This window comes from Eulemur rufifrons, chromosome 7 (assembly GCF_041146395.1).
Source record: "Eulemur rufifrons isolate Redbay chromosome 7, OSU_ERuf_1, whole genome shotgun sequence".
Classification (NCBI taxonomy): domain Eukaryota; kingdom Metazoa; phylum Chordata; class Mammalia; order Primates; family Lemuridae; genus Eulemur; species Eulemur rufifrons.
Window position 1 is genome coordinate 69,110,085 of NC_090989.1, and position 20,073 is coordinate 69,130,157.

A 20,073-nucleotide genomic window follows, 5' to 3' on the forward strand; every position below is an offset into this window, starting at 1 on the left:
TAAAATGTTTTGACTCTTATTATCTTTGCAGTTAGGTAAAATAAGATATCATAAAGATATCGTAGTATAAAACAGAAAGAAATGCTTGTTAGTTAAGAAATGTATTAATTGTATTACATTTAATTTCCTCCAGGTGAAAAACTTATTAAAAGTAAAAATAAAAATAGCACAAGCAAACGACAAAAATGTGTAGGGAAAACACAAAACTAAAGACTTGCTACCTCCAGTTTCTCTATATTTTCAATAAAAATACTACAATTAATTACTTGTTGTCATTAACGCTACAGTGCAAAAAATATAAGAACTAATAAAATACCACAAATTCATGATATATATTAAATATCTAAATATATAATGTCTACATGTAGTATTTCAAAATAGCCAAATGAATGTTAAAAATGTTAATGAGAAACTGAAATGTTATAAAAATAAAGTCCACAAATCACCATGTAAGGAAAGGAAAAGGAGGAATAGGAAATGGTATTACAGAAAGAAATGCAGTTCTGTATCAATGGCAAGCGTATTTTTTACCCCACTCAGTATCATGCATAGTTTTGGTGCTGTGTTAGAACACAGTGACTGTGTATAATAAAGTTGGTTACAGTCGACAAACATGACTAAGATTTAAATATGTCGTTAATTCAGTTAACTTCTTACAGTATGAAAGAAAAGTTACAACATGCAACCTCTGTTTCAATTCATCGAAGGTGTATTATATTAAATTATTTTTAAAGACATACATAAAACAAGCACAAAACACACTTGTACATATTTCAATTACTGAGCATTTACTTGGGATTTTTTCTCCAGTAAAAATTTCTATTTTAAGTATTGTTTCAAATCATGCTATATAATTTTGTATTTTCTGAAAGCTGTAAGTTAATTTTAAATAATTTATCATTTCTAAAAAAGCTGAATGTACTACACAATTTACTTATGTAATATCTTAGATCAAAGATCATATTTCTTTTTTTTTTTTTGAGACAGAGTCTCACTCTGTTGCCCAGGCCAGAGTGTTGTGGCGTCAGCCTAGCTCACAGCAACCTCAAACTCCTGGGTTCAAGGGATCCTCCTGCTTCAGCCTCCAAAGTAGCTGGGACTACAGGCATGCGCCACCATGCCCAGCTAATTTTTTCTACATGTTTTTAGTTGTCCAGCTAATTGCTTTCTATTTTTTTTTTTTTTTTTTTTTTGAGTACAGATGGGGTCTTGCTCTTGCTCAGGCTGGTCTCGAACTCCTGAGCTCAAACGATCCACCCACCTTGGCCTCCCAGAGTGCTAGGATTAGAGGCATGAGCCACCGCGCCCGGCCCATATTTCTTTTCTTTTTTTCTTTTTTTTTTTAATTTTAGCTCATTATGGGGGTACAAAAGTTCAGGTTATATATATTGCCCATCTTTTAAATTTTACCATTTTAAGTTTGAGTGCTTGGTGACATCAGAAATGTACAGAGAATAAACTTATTTGCTGAGTTAACCTTCCATATTCGTTTCAGATATGATCAAAAGACTTATAAAAATTTTGTTTTAGATTAAAAAAATGGCAAAACATAAAACATTGCTATGAATAGTAGTATTTCAACACATGTGTCCAGCTCTTTCTTCAGGCTTACTGCTAGAATATTCTATTGCAGTGAGTTCAGGATAATTAGGAATTACACACACAGTTCAGGATGAAGCCTGTACTATCTTTCTCATCTGACATTCGAAATTTTTAGCGTCAAGCAGAAGGACTTCAAGTAAAGGAAAAATAAATGTACATCTAAAATACATTAAAAAATTTCAATATATTTCTTGATCATTGACAAACTTCTCCTCTTTACTGGCACTTTCCTCATTCTCTCCAAATAAAAATTCATACTGATTCCAACATTTACAACATAGATTCTCTTAAAAAATGTCAGGAATAATGGAGGGAAAGAATAAGGGAATTTCCAAAAATTCACTTACAACAACTTGTAAACTTAGATTATTACTTAAGTTAATATTTTTTGGGGGTGGCTATTTTCTTGTAAGAGTCATTTATTAAATTACCTAACACAATTAACACTGGTAACACAAGTTTCTAATTGGACATCTGAATGAAGGCTGAATCCATTTTATTTATAAAACTAAGCTTGACCAAAAGAATGTGTTTAAGAATATATTAAGTGAAAGTTTTGATAATTTGGAAAAGTCTATAAAAAGGGTGCTTTAATTACGCTTACTTCAATGTCTACTACTGTAAAGCACCATGGCAAGAGCTGATCATGGTTAATTCTTACAGCAAAATAATTCTCATTTTAACAATGTAGCTCAAACAAGAATTATTAAAAGGTCTATTATCCTCAATTACTAATTTCCAGAAATAAGAGATTTCATATACTCACCCCTTTATCTCTTGTTTTAGAATTGAATTTCACCGTTTTTAACCGGGCTCGTTCTTTCTTCTCAACCCTGTCAACGTACAGAATGTTATTTTTAAAATATAGTACACATGTGTATATTTATATATGTACTCAATTCCATAATTATATTGAAAGTATTACGAGGTACCATTTCCGAGTTTAGCAGTTATGTAGGTCTTCTGTTTGAAAAATTTTTAAAAATATTAGCTTAGCATGGAACACACATGCTAAAAATTAAGCTTAAGAGAGAGAAAGCAAATGTGGTAAAATGTTAACAATTGGTAAAAGTGGTGAAAATTATGTGGATGTTCACTGTACTATTGCATTTTTTTGGTATTTACTTTTCTGTAGCTCTAGAACTTTTAAAAATAAGAAGGTGGGAAATAAAAAAATTAAGCTTACCTTATATATGTAATTATATGTAATTAAGCTTACATATATGTAAATTTATAAAGCAACCAGTTATAGTGTATAAAGTAAGAATTGTAATGTATTTTTGGAGGGCTATATAAGGAACTGGTAACCTTAGTTATTCCTATGAAGGTGAAATGTGAGTGCCTTCATTTCATGGAGGGAGCCTGTACAGCTCTTAGATCTTCTGAATTTTGAACCTTTTAAAAGGGTTACCTATTCAAAATAAGCAAGCATATAAAACCATAACAATAAAACAAATTTTCATAAAGATTGTAATATCAATATGAATCCTGCAAAATTTCATGTAAATTAAGCTTTTATAAATCCTCTGATTTTAACATGTCAATTAGGTTAATATATATAGCAGAAAAGCCTACCAAAACAGCCTATGAATAAATGCATTTTATTTATTTTTTATTATCTAGCTATGTAGTTTTACTATGGGTACAGAAGAATCTTAGCATTCATAGATTTAAAACTTATGTTTTTTTTTTAAACTATTCCAGAGCAATTTTGAGCCTCCCTGACATGAATAATTTATAATCTTGTCTAGGTACTTATTGAGAGCACCACAAAACTAGCATTTAGTGAGTGAGAATTTACAATTCAATTTTGTTTTTTAATCATTATCTTGTTCAGTAATTAGTTCAGTGACTTAAATCTTATTTATTTGTAGGACTGATGTCACTGTTGCTGCCAGGCCAAGGAGGGAGAGGGGAAGGCTAAGCACTCCTACACACCCTGGGGACAAATCCCATTGCTGCTGCTGTGGGACCAAGGTGAGAGCAAACTGCACTCCCCACAGAGATCTGCCTATGCTTCTCCAGCTGAGAGGGGCCCTACCTCCCTGATGGCAAGCCTGTAGCACAGCTGTCGCTACCCATACGTAAGTACTCTGCTGGCAAATGGGGACTACACCGCCCCTGTCTACCACAGCCAGCACCTTAACATACTCTTGGGGGGCCTGAAGACGAGTCTGTCAGCTTCAAAATCGCCTAGCCCAGTCCACTACCACTGGCATCTGATAACTCCTTCTGGGGTCTGAGATTGGGCTGACCCAATCTGCCAATACTACCACAGCTGGCAGATACCCACACATGCCACCAATGGGCTAGTCCCTTGTTGCTGCTACCACCACCACCAGTATGGACTGCTTAGTCTCCAGTAGGTTGTTCCACCACTGCCACTTCCATTGCCTGCATCACACCAGCTGCCCTGGGGTCTGAGAATCTGTTCATATTCCTGGCCCACTGCTGCCACTACCAGAATCTGAGCAACCCACCAGGGGGCCCAAGATTTGGCCCTCCTGGACCCACTAACACTGGTGCCAGCATAAGCTGCTCTGATGCCCAAGAATAGGCATGCTCAACCCACTGCTGCCACCTCTGGGGCCCAAAGACTGGCACCTGGTATCCTAGTCCTCAGCAAAACTTCACCACAGCCACCACTAATAACCATACCCTAAGCCACTCAGGAAATCACAGATACCACTCACACTGTTTTTTTGTTATTATTATTTTTTATTTCAGCTTATTATGGGGGTACAAAAGTTTAGGTTATGTATATTGCCCATGTCCCCCCACCCTCCCTGAGTCAGAGCTTCAAGCGTGTCAATTCCCCAGACAGTGCGCATCGCACTCATTATGTAGGTATACACCCAACCCCTCCCCCCTCATCTGCCTGACACCCAATTGGTGTTATTCCCAAATGTGCACTTAGGTGATGATCAGGGAAACCAATTTGCTGGTGAGTACACGTGGTGCTTATTTTCCCATTCTTGGGATACTTCACTTAGTAGAATGGGTTCCAACTCTTTCCAGGAGAATATAAGAGATTCTATATCACCGTTATTTCTTATAGCTGAGTAATACTCCATGGTATACATGTACCACATTTCACTAATCCACTCATGTATTGATGGGCATTTGGGTTGTTTCCACATCTTTGCAATTGTGAATTGTGCTGCTATAAACATTCGGGTGCAGATGTCTTTTTTATAGAATGTCTTTTGTTCTTTTGTGTAGATGCCCAATAATGGGATTGCTGGATCAAATAGTAGGTCTACTTCACTCACACTGTTTATAGCTGAAGAAATCATACAGAGATCACACCACTGCAGACAACCAAAATCAAATCCAAAACACCACACCCAAACAACAACTTATATACATCTTCAGGAAAAAGCCCTCACTTAGAAAAGCAATTTCAAAAAATTGGAAGAAGCAACTGCTACATCCAGATGTACAGATATCAATGTGATGACAAAGGAAACATGAAAAAGCAAAGAAACACGATGCCATCAAAGCAACACAATAATTCTCCAGCAACAGATCCCAATCAAAAAGAAATTCATAAAATTCTGAACGAATAATTCAAAATACTGATTTTAAAAAAAGCTCAGTGAGAAACAAGAGAATTCTGAAAAACAATACAGAGAGATCAGAAAAACAATTCAGGATATGAATGTGAAATTTATCAAAGAGATAGATATTTAAAAAAAAATCAGAAATTTTGGAACTGAAGAATTCATTGAATGAAATACATTCAAAAGCTTCCACAATAAACTAGATCAAGCAGAAGAATCTCAGAACTTAATGACACGCCCTTTGAAATAATCTAATCAGACAAACGTAAAGAAAAAAAGAATGAGCACAGTCTGAGCAACACAGGGAGACCCTGTCTCTACGACAAAATAGAAAATTAGTTGAGTGTGGTGGTGCGCACCTGTAGTCCCAGCTACTTGGGAGGCTGAGGCCAGAGGATCACTTGAGCCCAGGAGGTTGAGGTTGCTGTGAGCTATGATCCACTCACTGCAGTCTAGCCTGGGTGACAGAGTGAGATCTTGTCTCAAAAACAAAGAATGAGCAAAGCCCCTTCATAAAGTCATAAACTGACTGAATATTCAAATTATCAGTATCCCTGAGGACAAACAGAGAATGAAAGGATTAGAAAACCTATTTAACGAAATAACAGGTGAAAATCTCTGAAGTCTAGCAAGAGATTTAGACATCCAGATACAGGATGATCATCCATACCCAGCAGATACAATGCAAAAAGATCTTCTCCAGAGTACATTATAGACAGACTGCCTAAAGTCAAAGATAAAGAGAGAAGCCTAAACACATCAAGGAAAAGCATCTGGTCACCTCTAAAGGAAACCCCATCAGACTAACAGCAGATTTCTCAGCAGAATCCTTATAAGCCAGAAGAGAATGGGATGATATATTCAAAATGTTCAAAGGAAACAAACAAACAAAACCTGTGAGCCAAGAACATTATCTCCAGCAAAATTTTACTTCATAAATGAGGGAGAAAAAGTCTTTCCCGGACAAGCAAATATTAAGGGAATTTGTTAATACTAGCCTGGCCCTACAAGAAATACTTAAGAGAGTACTTGACCTGGAAGTTAAAGGTTGACATTTACCATCATGAAAACATATGAAAGTATAAAACTCACTAGTAAAGCAATCACACAAAGGAGGAAGAGAAAGGACTCAAATGGTACCATTACAGGAATCCACCAAACCACGATGATAGACAATAAGAGAAAAAGAAAGAAACAAAGAATATAAAAAAAACGAGAAAACAACAATATAACAGGAACAAAGCCTCATATATCAATAACCCTGAATATAAACAAATTAAAGGGAACTCACCTTACCAATGAAAACATAGACAGAAAGTTAAGGGATACAAAAAGATATTCCATGCAAATGGAATCAACCTAAGTGTCCACCAATGGATGAATGGATAAAGAAAATGTGATATATATATATATATATATATACATACATATATATATATATACATATATATACATATACACAAGGGAATACTATTTTGTCATGAAAAAATGCAATCATGTCCGTTGCAGCAACATGGATAGAACTGGAGGCCATTATCTTAAGTGAAACAACCAGGTACAGACAGATAAATATTGCACATTCTCACCAATATGTGGGAGCTAAAAATTGATTGATAACAGAGACTAGGAAGGGTAACTGGGGAGGGAGGGAGGAAGGATGAAGAGAAGTAGGTTAAAGGGTACAAACATATAGTTAGATAGAAGGAATAAATTCAGTATCTGATAGCAGAGTAGGGTTACTATACTTAAAAATGTATTGTACTCGGTGATAGACACTCTAATTACCCTGACTTCATCACTACATATTATATACGTGTAACAAAATTTCACATGTACTCCATACATTTGTACAAATAAAGAAATTGTATATATTTGTAAATACTGTTCCTGAAAAAAAAGCCAAGAACTGTAGGAATTACAATTCTTTATGCTAGTATAAGAAAATTTCTAAGAAAGAGATAGTTCTATTCAAGAAAACGTGTTAAACATATTCAGGAATGAAATGGCATAATCAGTTGTGGTTTCATACTGTATTTTATGGGAGTAAAATTATATTTTGTAATGCTACTCATGAATTGGGGGATTGGTAGAGGTCTCAAGATATATCTCTTACATTACTTCTTACTTCAAAACACAATTTTGTGGAATTTTTATACAAAACAAAAAAAACCTCTCCAACAAAGTCAGCAGTATTTCCTACTGGTTGCAGACAATTTGTTTTAAAACAATTTTTGGGAACTTTGACCTTGATATTTAGGACATGAGGTTTCTTTTTTTTTTTTTTTTTTTTTTTTTTTGAGACAGAGTCTCACTCTGTTGCCCGGGCTAGAGTGAGTGCCGTGGCGTCAGTCTAGCTCACAGCAACCTCAAACTCCTGGGCTTAAGCGATCCTACTGCCTCAGCCTCCCGAGTAGCTGGGACTACAGGCATGTGCCACCATGCCCGGCTCATTTTTTGTATATATATATTTTAGTTGTCCATATAATTGCTTTCTATTTTTAGTAGAGACGGGGTCTCACTCTTGCTCAGGCTGGTCTCAAACTCCTGACCTCGAGCGATCCACCCGCCTCGGCCTCCCAGAGTGCTAGGATTACAGGCGTGAGCCACCACGCCCGGCCCGGACATGAGGTTTCTATTGATTCAACAAGGCATAGAGGAAGTATTTCAGAATTCAAAGTGGACTATGTCTACAACAGGAAAAAAGTTATGCTGAGGGCTGCAATGCTATTAATAAAAGAGGATTTGCCATCAAATATAAGATCTAACCAAATAGTTGTATCTTGCTAAATATATGGATCTACCCAACAACATTTATAAATCCTGAAACCATAATTACAAATCTTGGTAATAAATTTAATAATATTACTTCAACTTCTACATTTATACAAATATTTATATACATAGTTATATGATTTGGTATATTTATCAATTATAGTAACTCCAACAGATAGGTATAAATCCAACTCATTAATAAGAAAACATGTTTGCTACATCATAAGCTTGATAAAAGATGAATTAACTAGCTATAATAAACATTACTTTGTTATATTAACCATTTTTGTTGGCCATCTTAAAGCTTTAAAAAAAAGAACTTTTAGGCAATGATTTGGATGAATCAGATCTCATTAATAAGCTATCTTGGAAGAATTATGAACTGCCATTTTAATACCTTTCCCACAAAAGTAGATACATTCAACATTCTATAGGTCTTAAAAGGGGTTCTCTAAACTGGGATCACCCTTTGCAAACGTAGCTTGCAGTTAACAACTCTTGCTACTAGACGGTAAGTATGTACCAATGAATCACTAAAATGAATGGCTAAAAGCAAAGAGGAGAGACCAGTGGACTGGTCAAGCATAAAATCACCTTCCAGTAAAAGAAATTTATTTATTATTTATTTATTCAGTTGTCTTGGTAATTATTTTTAATCATATATATTTAAGGTGTCCAATTTGATGATTTTATATATATATATATATATATATACACACACACTGTGAAATAACCACCACAATCAAACTAATTGACATATCCATCACCTTACCTAGTTATCTTTTTTATTTCTTTTGTGGTGAGAACACTTAGGATCTACCCTCTTAGCAAATTTCAAGTACACTGTACAGAACTATTACCTATAATCATTATGCTATACATTAGGTCTCCAGAACTTACTCATCTAGCATAACTGAAACTTTGTATCTCTTTTTTTTTTTTCTTTCTTTTCTTTTTTTTTTTTGAGACAGCGTCTCACTCTGTTGCCCGGGCTAGAGTGCCATGGCATCAGCCTCGCTCACAGCAACCTCAAACTCCTGGGCTCAAGCGATCCTCCTGCCTCAGCCTCCCGAGTAGCTGGGACTACAGGCATGCGCCACCATGCCTGGCTAATTTTTTCTGTATATATTTTTAGTTGTCCATATAATTTCTTTCTATTTTTAGTAGAGACGGGGTCTCGCTCTTGCTCAGGCTGGTCTTGAACTCCTGAGCTCAAACGATTCACCCACCTCGGCCTCCCAGAGTGCTAGGATTACAGGCGTGAGCCACTGCGCCCGGCCAACTTTGTATCTCTTGACTTTTATTTCCCCATTTCCCCTTCCTCCCAGCCCATAATAACTACCATTCTACTCTCTATATGAGTTTGACTATTTTAGATTTTACATAAAAGTGTGATCATACAATATTTGTCTTCCTGTGTCTGGCTTATTTCATTCAGTGTGATGTACTCCAGGTCCATCCATAATTGTGACTGAGTAAAAGAAACTTAAAGGAACAACAATTACTTATGCTGCCTTACATTCAAGTGGCAAGAAAAACAGATGCATTTACCTGCGTTTACTGGGAATCACTCCAACTTCATCACTCTCACCATCTGGTGTAACCTGCCTGGCTTGCCACCATTCGTCATCAGAAGCATTGATGACATGAAGGATATCTCCAAATTTGAAGTTCAATCCCTGACTGGGAAGGCCACTGTCTTTAGTCTTGTCATAATCAAAAAGGGCTCTAGATTCAGAAGAAAAAAATCCATAATTAGTTGCTATAATGATTTTAATCAATATTAAATAAACATAAGATTCTGAAAGTATATGTAATTTGGATAATTAAACAATACACCATGGTAGGCAAAAGAATGCATAATTCAATTTTGTTCTATATACAAGAAGATAATTACACAAAAAAGAACTAGCAAAATCAATGTTATGAAATTAGTTTGTTATTAGGTATATTAGCTATTTCTTTCAATATTGTAAGAGAAATTTAAATAATGTTATTAGTACAATCCAATGGCAACCTATATTGAATTCTAAAACAAAGACAAATCTAGAGAGTTGTTCTAAATTAATGAATAAAAAGTAAACATTAAAAGAGATTCTTCTCTTTACTTTGACTAGACATACTTGGGAAAAAAAATTCCCTGATAAATTTGATTAGTTGTGGATTATAAGACTAGATCAACATAGTGATTATTCTGACAATTAGTTCTTTCTTTCATTTGTTCACAAAACTTAGAGTTAACAGGGTTTCCAGTGTGAATAATAATGATGAAAACTAATATAGATGACTTTATTAGCTGCCAAATATTTTGGAAAAAATATTAATTTAATATGGTAATTGCAATATGCTAAGAATATTTTAAGTCTGCTAAAGAGAAAATATTATCTTATTACTTGATTAATTAATGTATGACATTTAAATAAATTACATTTTTAACTCCAAATAAGCTCTCTCAAGGGTACAGGAAAGGATCTCAGGAATTATATTTATAATACAATTTATTCATTCTTTCGTTCTAATTTGGCACCTGGATATTAGGATGCAAATCATATTCTTTTTCATGCTACCCAACTTTTAAGAACCTATCTCTTGAAGTAAAACTCAAGAGGAAGAATTACTTGATGGCTAAATGAATGAACTAGTAGTTAATGGTTTTCTAATATGTTCTTTCAAGTCTTTCCAGGGGCTAAAGGTTTGAGGGAAGTAGGTGGGAATCAAAAGTGGGAAGGCTCACTTAAACACACATCAAAAGGTACAGAAGATGAGGGTATAAATAACCATAATACAAAATAAAAAATAAAGTAACTTAACAGGTAGTACAAATGTCAAGACGTTCAGAAAAGGCAAAATAATATCTCAACATTTTTATTATCATAAATTCATCTTTTGAATCATGCAAGTATTAATAATATATTATTGATGAACAATGGACAAAAGAAATCACCCACAATCTCTACTCCTTATTTTAGCTTTATCTTTTAATATATTTGATTCATAAAAAAGGAACCAATGGAATATATAGGTGAGTTATTAATCATAAGATACAATAAATACCTGTTAACCTACTATCCAACCTAAGATGACACACAAAACCTTTATCAGTATCAATAATTCACATTTACCTATGTGTTTTCCCCTTGACCCCGCTTCCCTCAGATCGAGAGTTAACCACCATTAAAAGGTAACCATCATTTTGAACATAGTGTTTATTATTTCCAGGACCATTATCCTTTTTTTGTTGGTATGGTTTTATCACATATATGTAGATGACTAAACAATTTAATGTATGTTTTTGGTTTCAGAGATTTAAAAAAAGGTATACTGTATGTAGTCTTTTGTAGCCTTTCTGACTTTTGAAATTAAAAACACATTGACTAGGCTGGGCGCGGTGGCTCATGCCTCTAATCCTAGCACTCTGGGAGGCCAAGGTGGGTGGATCGTTTGAGCTCAGGAGTTCGAGACCAGCCTGAGCAATAGCAAGACCCCGTCTCTACTAAAATAGAAAGAAATTATATGGACAACTAAAAACATATATAAAAAATTAGCCGGGCATGGTGGCACATGCCTGTAGTCCCAGCTACTTGGGAGGCTGAGGCAGGAGGATCGCTTGAGCCCAGGAGTTTGAGGTTGCTGTGAGCTAGGCTGACACCATGGCACTCTAGCCTGGGCAACAGAGTGAGACTCTGTCACAAAAACAAACAAACAAACAAACAAAAACAACAACAAACAAAACAAACAAACAAACAAACAACAACAAAAAAACAAACAAAAAACCCGCATTGACTAAAAATAAACACAAGACTTCTGGGTAAATATGGCAGGCTGGCTATGTGTATCTATTTCTTCTGTATCCTAACTAATTAAAATTACAATAAAAAAGACAACAGAAGAAGAGAGATTTGAATAAATTTTTGGACGATGATAACTAAACTTACCAGAATAAAGGAAGCTTTAACTGGGGTGCCTGAAGAGAGGGACACTGAAACAAGTTTTATTCCATAAGAATCCTAGAAATGCTCATGAATTAGAGGTACACAGCACCAAAGTAGGCAGGTATAAGTTATAATAAGTTATAATACTGACAACAGAAGGTATAAACACTGTATATATAGCACATAGACCCTCTAGGTCCCTATTCCCATTCCCAATCCCACAGAAGACCAGAGGTTTAGTTTCTAGAGAAGCTGAATTTGAGGAGGACTGTACTCTGAAATTTGCCGGGAAAGAGGAAGTTATTGAAGAGAAAACAGATGGATGAGAAGGAAATCCATATAATGAAATGGAAATTCTAGCAACCTGGTTTATAATGCTGGCAGATTAAGGATTCTTCTCTAGATATACTTAATTACACCAAAGGAAAAACGACATGGGTCATGAGAGGGAATGAAAGAGCCAGTTTATCCCCCCTCCCCCATTATCTTCTAGTTAAACCCATTAGCTTGATTCTCTATTTGTTTTTTTTTTTTTTTTTTTTGTTTTTTTTTTTTTTGAGACAGAGTCTCACTCTGTTGCCCAGGCTAGAGTGAGTGCCATGGCGTCAGCCTAGCTCACAGCAACCTCAAACTCCTGGGCTCAAGCGATCCTCCTGTCTCAGCCTCCCGAGTAGCTGGGACTACAGGCATGCACCACCATGCCCGGCTAATTTTTTCCATATATATTTTTAGCTGTCCATATAATTTCTTTCTATTTTTAGTAGAGATGGGGTCTCGCTCTTGCTCAGGCTGGTCTCGAACTCCTGAGCTCAAACGATCCGCCCACCTCGGCCTCCCAGAGTGCTAGGATTACAGGCGTGAGCCACCACGCCCGGCCTGATTCTCTATTTGTAAGAACAAAAGACAAGGAAAGGATCACTGGATGTTTAAAGAACACCTCACATATAAAAAACTAAAGAAAAAAGACCCAAGAAAATAAGCTAACTAGCAAAAAGGAATACAAAGAAAGCAAAGAACAGAAGAAACAGAAGAAAACTTCAGAGAAAAATGAGGTATGTCCACAAAATATAAAGAAGATGACCAAAAAGGGGGAACAATCTGATAACAAGAAGGAGCTCTTGGAAAATCAAATAGGATACCATTCCCTCTCCCCACACCCCAAATTCTCTACCAGGGAAAAATCAGAATAAAGTCATTTCAGTCATGCTAAGATTCAAAAGTACCTCCCACATACCCTTTTCTCCAAGAATTTACTGGAAGATGTGCTCTAGCAAAATGAAAGTAAATTGAGAAAGAAGAAAATGTGGCATCTAGGTAACAGAATCTGATACAGTAGAGAGTCAAAGGGAATAGAATAATGGCAAAGGGAAGTCCCATCTGAGAGCTATACAGCAAGTCTATAGAGCATCCAGTCTAGACTGGAGCATAAAGATGGAAAAAATCTGAACTGATAGACCATATGTGAGACCGTATGTTTTATCATGTGAAAAACTCTAGAGAGGCTACTAGAAGACATAGGAAGACATTTAGTAGTAAGTATATGGAAAATTAATTAATAAAAATGTGAGACAATTGTGACCAGGCAAGGTGGCTCACACCTGTAATCCTAGCATGCTGGGAGGCCGAGATGGGGGGGATTGCTTGAGGTCAGGAGTTCGAGACCTGCCTGAGGAAGAGTGAGGCCCCATCTCTACCAAAAATGGAAAAAATTAGCCAGGCGTGGTGCCATGTGCCTGTAGTCCCAGCTACTTGGGAGGCTAAGGCAGGAAGATCGCTTGAGCCCAAGAGTCTGAGGTTGCTGCGAGCTAGGCTGATGCCACAGCACTCTAGCCTGGGCAACAGAGTGAGACTCTGTCTCAAAAAAAAAAAAAAAAAGACTTAAACCTTTAAGCTACACATTAAGTCCAGGAAAAATGGAGTGTTGTAGAAAAAAGAAGGCATGGTCAAAGGGTACTATTAATACTTGATTGAGCATTGACAGCTATTACATAGTCACATGACTCAGAATGCTATTAATTTTAAATAACAGAGATAGGGCTATGTCTAAGTGATAGGGGAAGAGGCAGAATGAGCGGTTTGGTACCAGAAAGAAAAATTCACACCTACCGTGTTAGTAAGTTAGTAATGTCTAAAGTTGGTAAAGTAGGAAAAGCAGTATATGCATGTTATTTAGAAATATGGAGGTAAAAGGCAAGGGAGTTTGCTAGGAAGATGCAGGGTGATTATTTCTAGAGAATGAAAACTGGGGGTTGGTGGGAAGTGACAGTTATTTTTCATTATAAACCTTTTGATAATATATGATTTAAAAAAATAGAGTATTACTTCTCTAAAAATTAAAGTTAATAACAAAAAGTGAAGATGATTCATTAAATGTACCTAAAAAGGTATAACCTAGTATGTTTTGATTTTTATGACTTTGTATTTAATCAATCACAAAAGGCGACAACTATTAGTTACACTAAAATTAGAAAATATAGATAAGCAAAAAGAAGAAAATGAAAAAAAGAGAATATAAACAAAAATCTACATTTTTCCTTTTTCTATGACTTGTGTATATAAGATAGTTTTACTGACTTTGGAACACAAGGGTTTAGTAAGTATTGCAAAAATTGGTGAAGGAAGACAAAAATCTGATACATTTAAGATTCCCATATCATTAGTAGGGTAAAAGAAACAAAAGGGGTAGGAATAGAATGAAACAAGAAACTGAGAAAATTTTACTTTCATTATGTATCATAGAATTATTTGAGACAGTAAGTCATATCATATGTAAACATCTATAGAGTATATGCTTGTATATAGATATATTTATATAAACACATGTACAAGATACATGTGTATTTATGTAATGTATATCATCTCTCATCAGGATAAGTGAAACATATTAAGAGTAAGTCCCTCAATAGGATCAGAAGGAATGAGAGAATAATTAATAAATAGTTCAGATTACTTGTAGTGCTTAACTAACATTAAAATAATAGTATAATAAAGTTCTCAAAGTACTACTAAAAATACACAGAATACAAATAAATGAGATTTCTATATTAAGTCTTATTAGCCAATGAAATAATAAAGGTTTATATACTATTAATATCTATTTGATATTATTATTAATAGATCTGTGTTGCTACAGTAATCTTATGTGTTATAGGAATATAACATGTTTTCTCCAAAGTGTTTAAAAAATACACATAGAAATTTCCCGAATATGTATTCTTTACTGAGTTTATTTACATTTTAAACTATTATTTACATATGCTCCCTTTGCTATTATGGAAACTGCCATGGTAATTAAATGTTACTCAAATGGAGAATCTGATTATAAAAGAATAAAAGTAAATCTAAGTGTTGGATGATATGACATAGTGAGCTTGTAGTCACTATGAAAATATCAATCTAGAAAAATTTCTTGTCCACAGAAATTTCTTTTTTTATCATACCATTATTATGCAAGGGATTACATAACTTTCATTGATAAAATAATAATATTTTAATTCTTGAAAGACATAATGCCATGGAATCAATCAGAAAAAAAACCATTTCAGTAATTTACAGTATATTTTTCTATAGTAAAACTAATTAAGTCATAGTGAAAAATCTGAAAGAATTTGTACACATAAATAATAAAGAGTTGCCATAATTAGAAGTAAAAACATTTACCTGACATAGAGGGATCGCTTCTGGCTAGTTCGAAGAGAACCTGACCCTGAACTAATACTACTATTCATCATCTGCTCCCGTAAGTCATGTATTTTAGCTTCAAAACGACTGTATTCTGATGGAAGAAAGAGAGAAATGAATTTATATTTTATACTCTCAAAAAATAAGTTACTTGAAGATAAAGTGTTAAATATGTAAACAGTCTTATAATTGATTAAACATGCTTAGAATCTTAAAACTGTCATTAGTATAAGATTTTGTCCAATATGAAAATTAAAAAATAATTAATAACTTATATGCAACATAAATTAGAATTGGCTGTTAGAATTTTCCCATGTGCTATTTTAAAGTTCATATCACATTTAATCAATTAAAAGACAGTTTCTACACATTAGATAGCAATAGCAATTTTACATGACTGTTTAAAGTGTAAATTTTAAAAATCAGGATTTATTTTAAATTTTATATTTAAAAAAGAAGCCTATAATATTTAGTATACTAAGTGCTTTGATTACATACTTTTTTCTTTTGAGAGAATCAGTTAATCTTATATTCTTAAATACAGAACTTGCACACAGTCAATAACAATGGGAAAACAGGCCTTAACTGATAAATGAAATTAAATCTATTTTAACCCATTTTATAATTTATAAACTGTCAAAATGCCAAAATAATACAGAAAGCAATCTGAAATAATATTTATAAATATTTTTATTTAAAACTTTTTATACAAAACAAGCTTGATTTTGAAGATGGACTACTTTAAACATTGTATGTTAAAAACTAAATCTATTAACAACAAAAACTTAGACACTTTTTCAAAAATACTGTAATTACATGGTTATAAACACTTATATTAAATATATTTGGATCATTTATAACAAATTCTTTTACAACTATGACATATCAAATCTGATTTTCTTATAAAGCCTGTCTTATAGCAAACAACTTATCTGGGAATTTATATAGTTTAAGAAGACAGAGTAAGAGCAAATATAATTACTGCTGAGTTACTCTTCTTTTTACCATAGTTATCAAGTTTGTTTTATGGATACCAAGATTATTCGAAGCAACAACTCATTAAAAAGCTCAGAAACATTTGAAAGCTCACATTAATATCTAATAAAATATTCTTTTAGTCTTTTAAAAATACAATAAAAATTTAAAATAAAAAGATTTATTAGTATAATATATCCATTATAATTCAATAATTGTCAATCCATAGCAAGTCTTTATATAGTATGTGTAGATACAGCTAAGGTACAGATAGATTGATGAATGGAGAAATACACAAAAATATAAAGTACATCATGAATTTATACTAGTCTTTCTAATTAAAAATTAGGACCATTGGGTTTTTACATATATCTCTATCTTACAATCTGCTGTCTTGCATATGAAGAATTCTATTTCGTAAGATACTGGGGATAACAGAATTAGAGTACTGCATAATGACTTATTTATTTTATCCAATATTACATTCACAACAATGAATTACAACACTAATATTACCACCATGATATGACTACTGAAAACAGTTAACTATTTTAGTTTTTTTATCCTTAGGGTACAAATCCACTAGGGATGGAGGTTGAATTACTGTTTTAAAGTTACTTGGAATAGTTCCTCCCTGGGTGTTAATGTTGCCAAATGGATAACACTTTTAGATTCATTTGCTGTTTATTTTCAACTTCAATTTTTAGGGGTTGCCTTTTAAATTTTTCATTGTTTTTATACGTAGGCAAAATAGTTTCACAGTCAAATCTATAAAACAAGGATATTAAAAAAAAAAAGTACAGCCTCTATCTCTTTTTCTCATCCTATTTCATCTTGGTCCTTATATGTAAACATTTAAAAAAAGGCTTATTCTTCTATTTTTAACAGTAAGTACACACACACGTAAATATATTTACATATATTCCATAATTTTATAAATGTGTATATTATTTATGTGTATGTATACACAAACATTCACATATTTCTCCTCGTTCTAAAACAGTAACAAATATTTCTCCACTTTTTCACTTAATATAAGTATATCCAGATGATCACTTCACAGTAACATATATAGTTGTCCCTCATTCTTTTTTTTTATAGCTACATAGTCTTTTTGTTTTTAACTTTTACCTTGTGTTGTAGGTATGTCTCTTAAATACTGTACAGGGTTAGATTTTGCTTTATTAGCAAATCTGAAAATTGTTTTCGTGAGTTAACTTTTGGCATTATTGAAACTGCTCGATCTCAGTTCTATTCTTACCATTTGTGTTATATTTATTCAAGTCCTTTACATAAATAATCCGTGGCAGATTATATTTTCCAAAGATACTTATATCCCACATGCTCTTGTACAATGTGACCTTGCCATTCCCCCATTAAGAGGCGGAGTCTACCTCCTCTATCCTTGAATCTGGGCTAGTCTTTTGATTCATTTTTAAGCAAGAAAATGTGGTGGAAGCAATCCTGTGTGATTTTTCAAGGTTGGATTGGAGAGGACATGAAGATTTTGCCTGATTCTTTCATAATGCTTGTTCGGGGGAAGCCAGACACCACATAACAAGTCTGACAATTCTAAAATAACCATATTGCAGAGGTCACATGATAGTGCTGAGCCCAAACTTCCAGCTAGTACCACTAAAGCACGAGACAAGGAAAGTGAAGCTATATTAAACTCCCCAAAGCAGCTAATGCACCAGCTGAGCCCCACTAAGTGACCTCAGTTGATGCCACAAGGAACAGAAGAACCATCCAGGCAAAATCCTGCCTGAATTCCTAACCTACAGAATCCATAAAATGGTTGTTTTAATCCACTAAGCTTTGGGGTAGTGTGTTATGAAACAATCATAACTAGAACACAACCTCAAAATGTGGTCTATTTGTTCCTTTAAGTGTATGCATGTGTGTGTGCAAAAATTCAGGAAGTTTTATACTCTTGTTCTAATTGCAACCTTTTGTTTGTCTTTTGGTCTCCGGTCCCTTACTATAAGCAATCTCCCCAGATAGAATTTGAAATATTATCCTTTTATATCCAATTAAAAACTTTAAATCAATTAGTAAACCTATTCTATTTTCACATTATCTTCAAATTCTCCCATTTTCAGGTAACAATACTTTATTAAAAATGGCAGAGCATATAGGCTTTTCATATTATACTTTCTTCCCTATAAACATCTTAATGCTAATGCTAGCCTTTATGTCAGTATCTCTCCCATCATTTTGGATGTCTGAAGGTTGCTCTTCTTCAGAGTTGTTTATGCAAACATTATCACCCTAATTCTTTGTAGATACATTTCATTGCAGCCTTTCTATGTGAAAGTCTGTTTGATTCAGTTTCTTTGTTTGAGTCTGACTATGTTGATTCCACTGTCTCCTTTAAACTGCTGATGAAATTCTGACAACAAACTAATTTTCTTTCCTTTAAAGGGTTTTTGTTGGGGCAGGTGTGCAGAATTTCACATTTTTTTTTCTTTAAATTCCAATAATTTTATTATATTTCTCAGTACTGGTTAGACACGTGGAATGTCCTTTTGATATATAGTTTGAAAAAAATTTTTTAACTTTAGAAAAGTTTTTCTATTTATATATTTCTAGCATTGGTTTGGTTTTCTTCCTAGGGAACTCCTATTATGTGCATTGAATATTCTTGGTCTACCTTCAGTATCTGTCACTTTCAAATCCTTTGTTTCTTTCTTATTAATTTTTTTTTAAAGACTGAAACAATCACAAACTTTGTTTTTTCCGAACCATTTGAGAGTAACTTCTTTTCTTCACCCCTGAATACTTCTGTGTAATTTCCTACAAATATTTTCTTATACAACCACAAAACCACCAAAATAAGGAAAGTAACATTATTAATATGATACTATTATTTAATGCTCAGATCCTACTTAAGTTTCACTAATAATGTCCTTTGTAGAAAAAGGATCCAGTTCACAATCATGTGTTGTATTTAATTGTTATATCTGTTTAGTCTCTTTCAATAATAACAGTTTCCTTGGCTTTATGATCTTGATATTGTTGCAGAGCACAGGTTATCTTGCAGACTATCTCTCAATCTGGGTTTGTCTGAAGCATCCATATAATTAGATTCAAGTTATGCAAATTTGGCAGGAATGTCACAGAAGAGATGTTATATTCTTCCCAATGTACCCTATCAGTTGGTACACAACTTTGATTTGTCCCATTACTAGTGTTATTAACTTTGATCACTTGATGGAGATTGTGTCTGCCAAGTTTCTCTACCGTAAAATTATTTTTTCCTGTTGCAAATAAGTTATTGAAACTGTGTACATTTCTCCATTCTCATCAAACTTTTAATTCATTTATTCATATCAGTAAGAATTCATGATTTCCTAGTATATTCAGTAGGTTATAATCTGTTATTATCATCACCAATGTTATGCTGAAATTGTTCCTGATTTAGGCAGAAGACCCTTTAAGTCAGACTCTGTGAGCACTTGACATGTCTCCATCATTCCTTGAGTATTTCCTTGCTTTCTGGTACAGGATATTACAGAATATTCTAGTATTTTCTCTACCTGACCCCT

The 20,073-nt window shown here is 33.9% G+C and overlaps 1 protein-coding gene across 22 annotated transcripts in view; it reads right to left on the bottom strand.

Annotated features, from left to right (window-relative positions):
• Nucleotides 1-20,073, bottom strand: part of DLG1 (discs large MAGUK scaffold protein 1) — a 282,135-nt gene that overhangs the window by 37,322 nt on the left and 224,740 nt on the right. For all 22 annotated transcript variants that reach the window (XM_069475188.1, XM_069475185.1, XM_069475186.1 and 19 more), the window contains 3 exons: nucleotides 15,530-15,644; nucleotides 9,489-9,665; nucleotides 2,369-2,435 (listed from right to left, as the gene is read on the bottom strand). In XM_069475188.1, coding sequence (XP_069331289.1) covers nucleotides 2,369-2,435; nucleotides 9,489-9,665; nucleotides 15,530-15,644 — 359 coding nt within the window. The remainder of the gene's footprint in view (nucleotides 1-2,368; nucleotides 2,436-9,488; nucleotides 9,666-15,529; nucleotides 15,645-20,073) is intronic.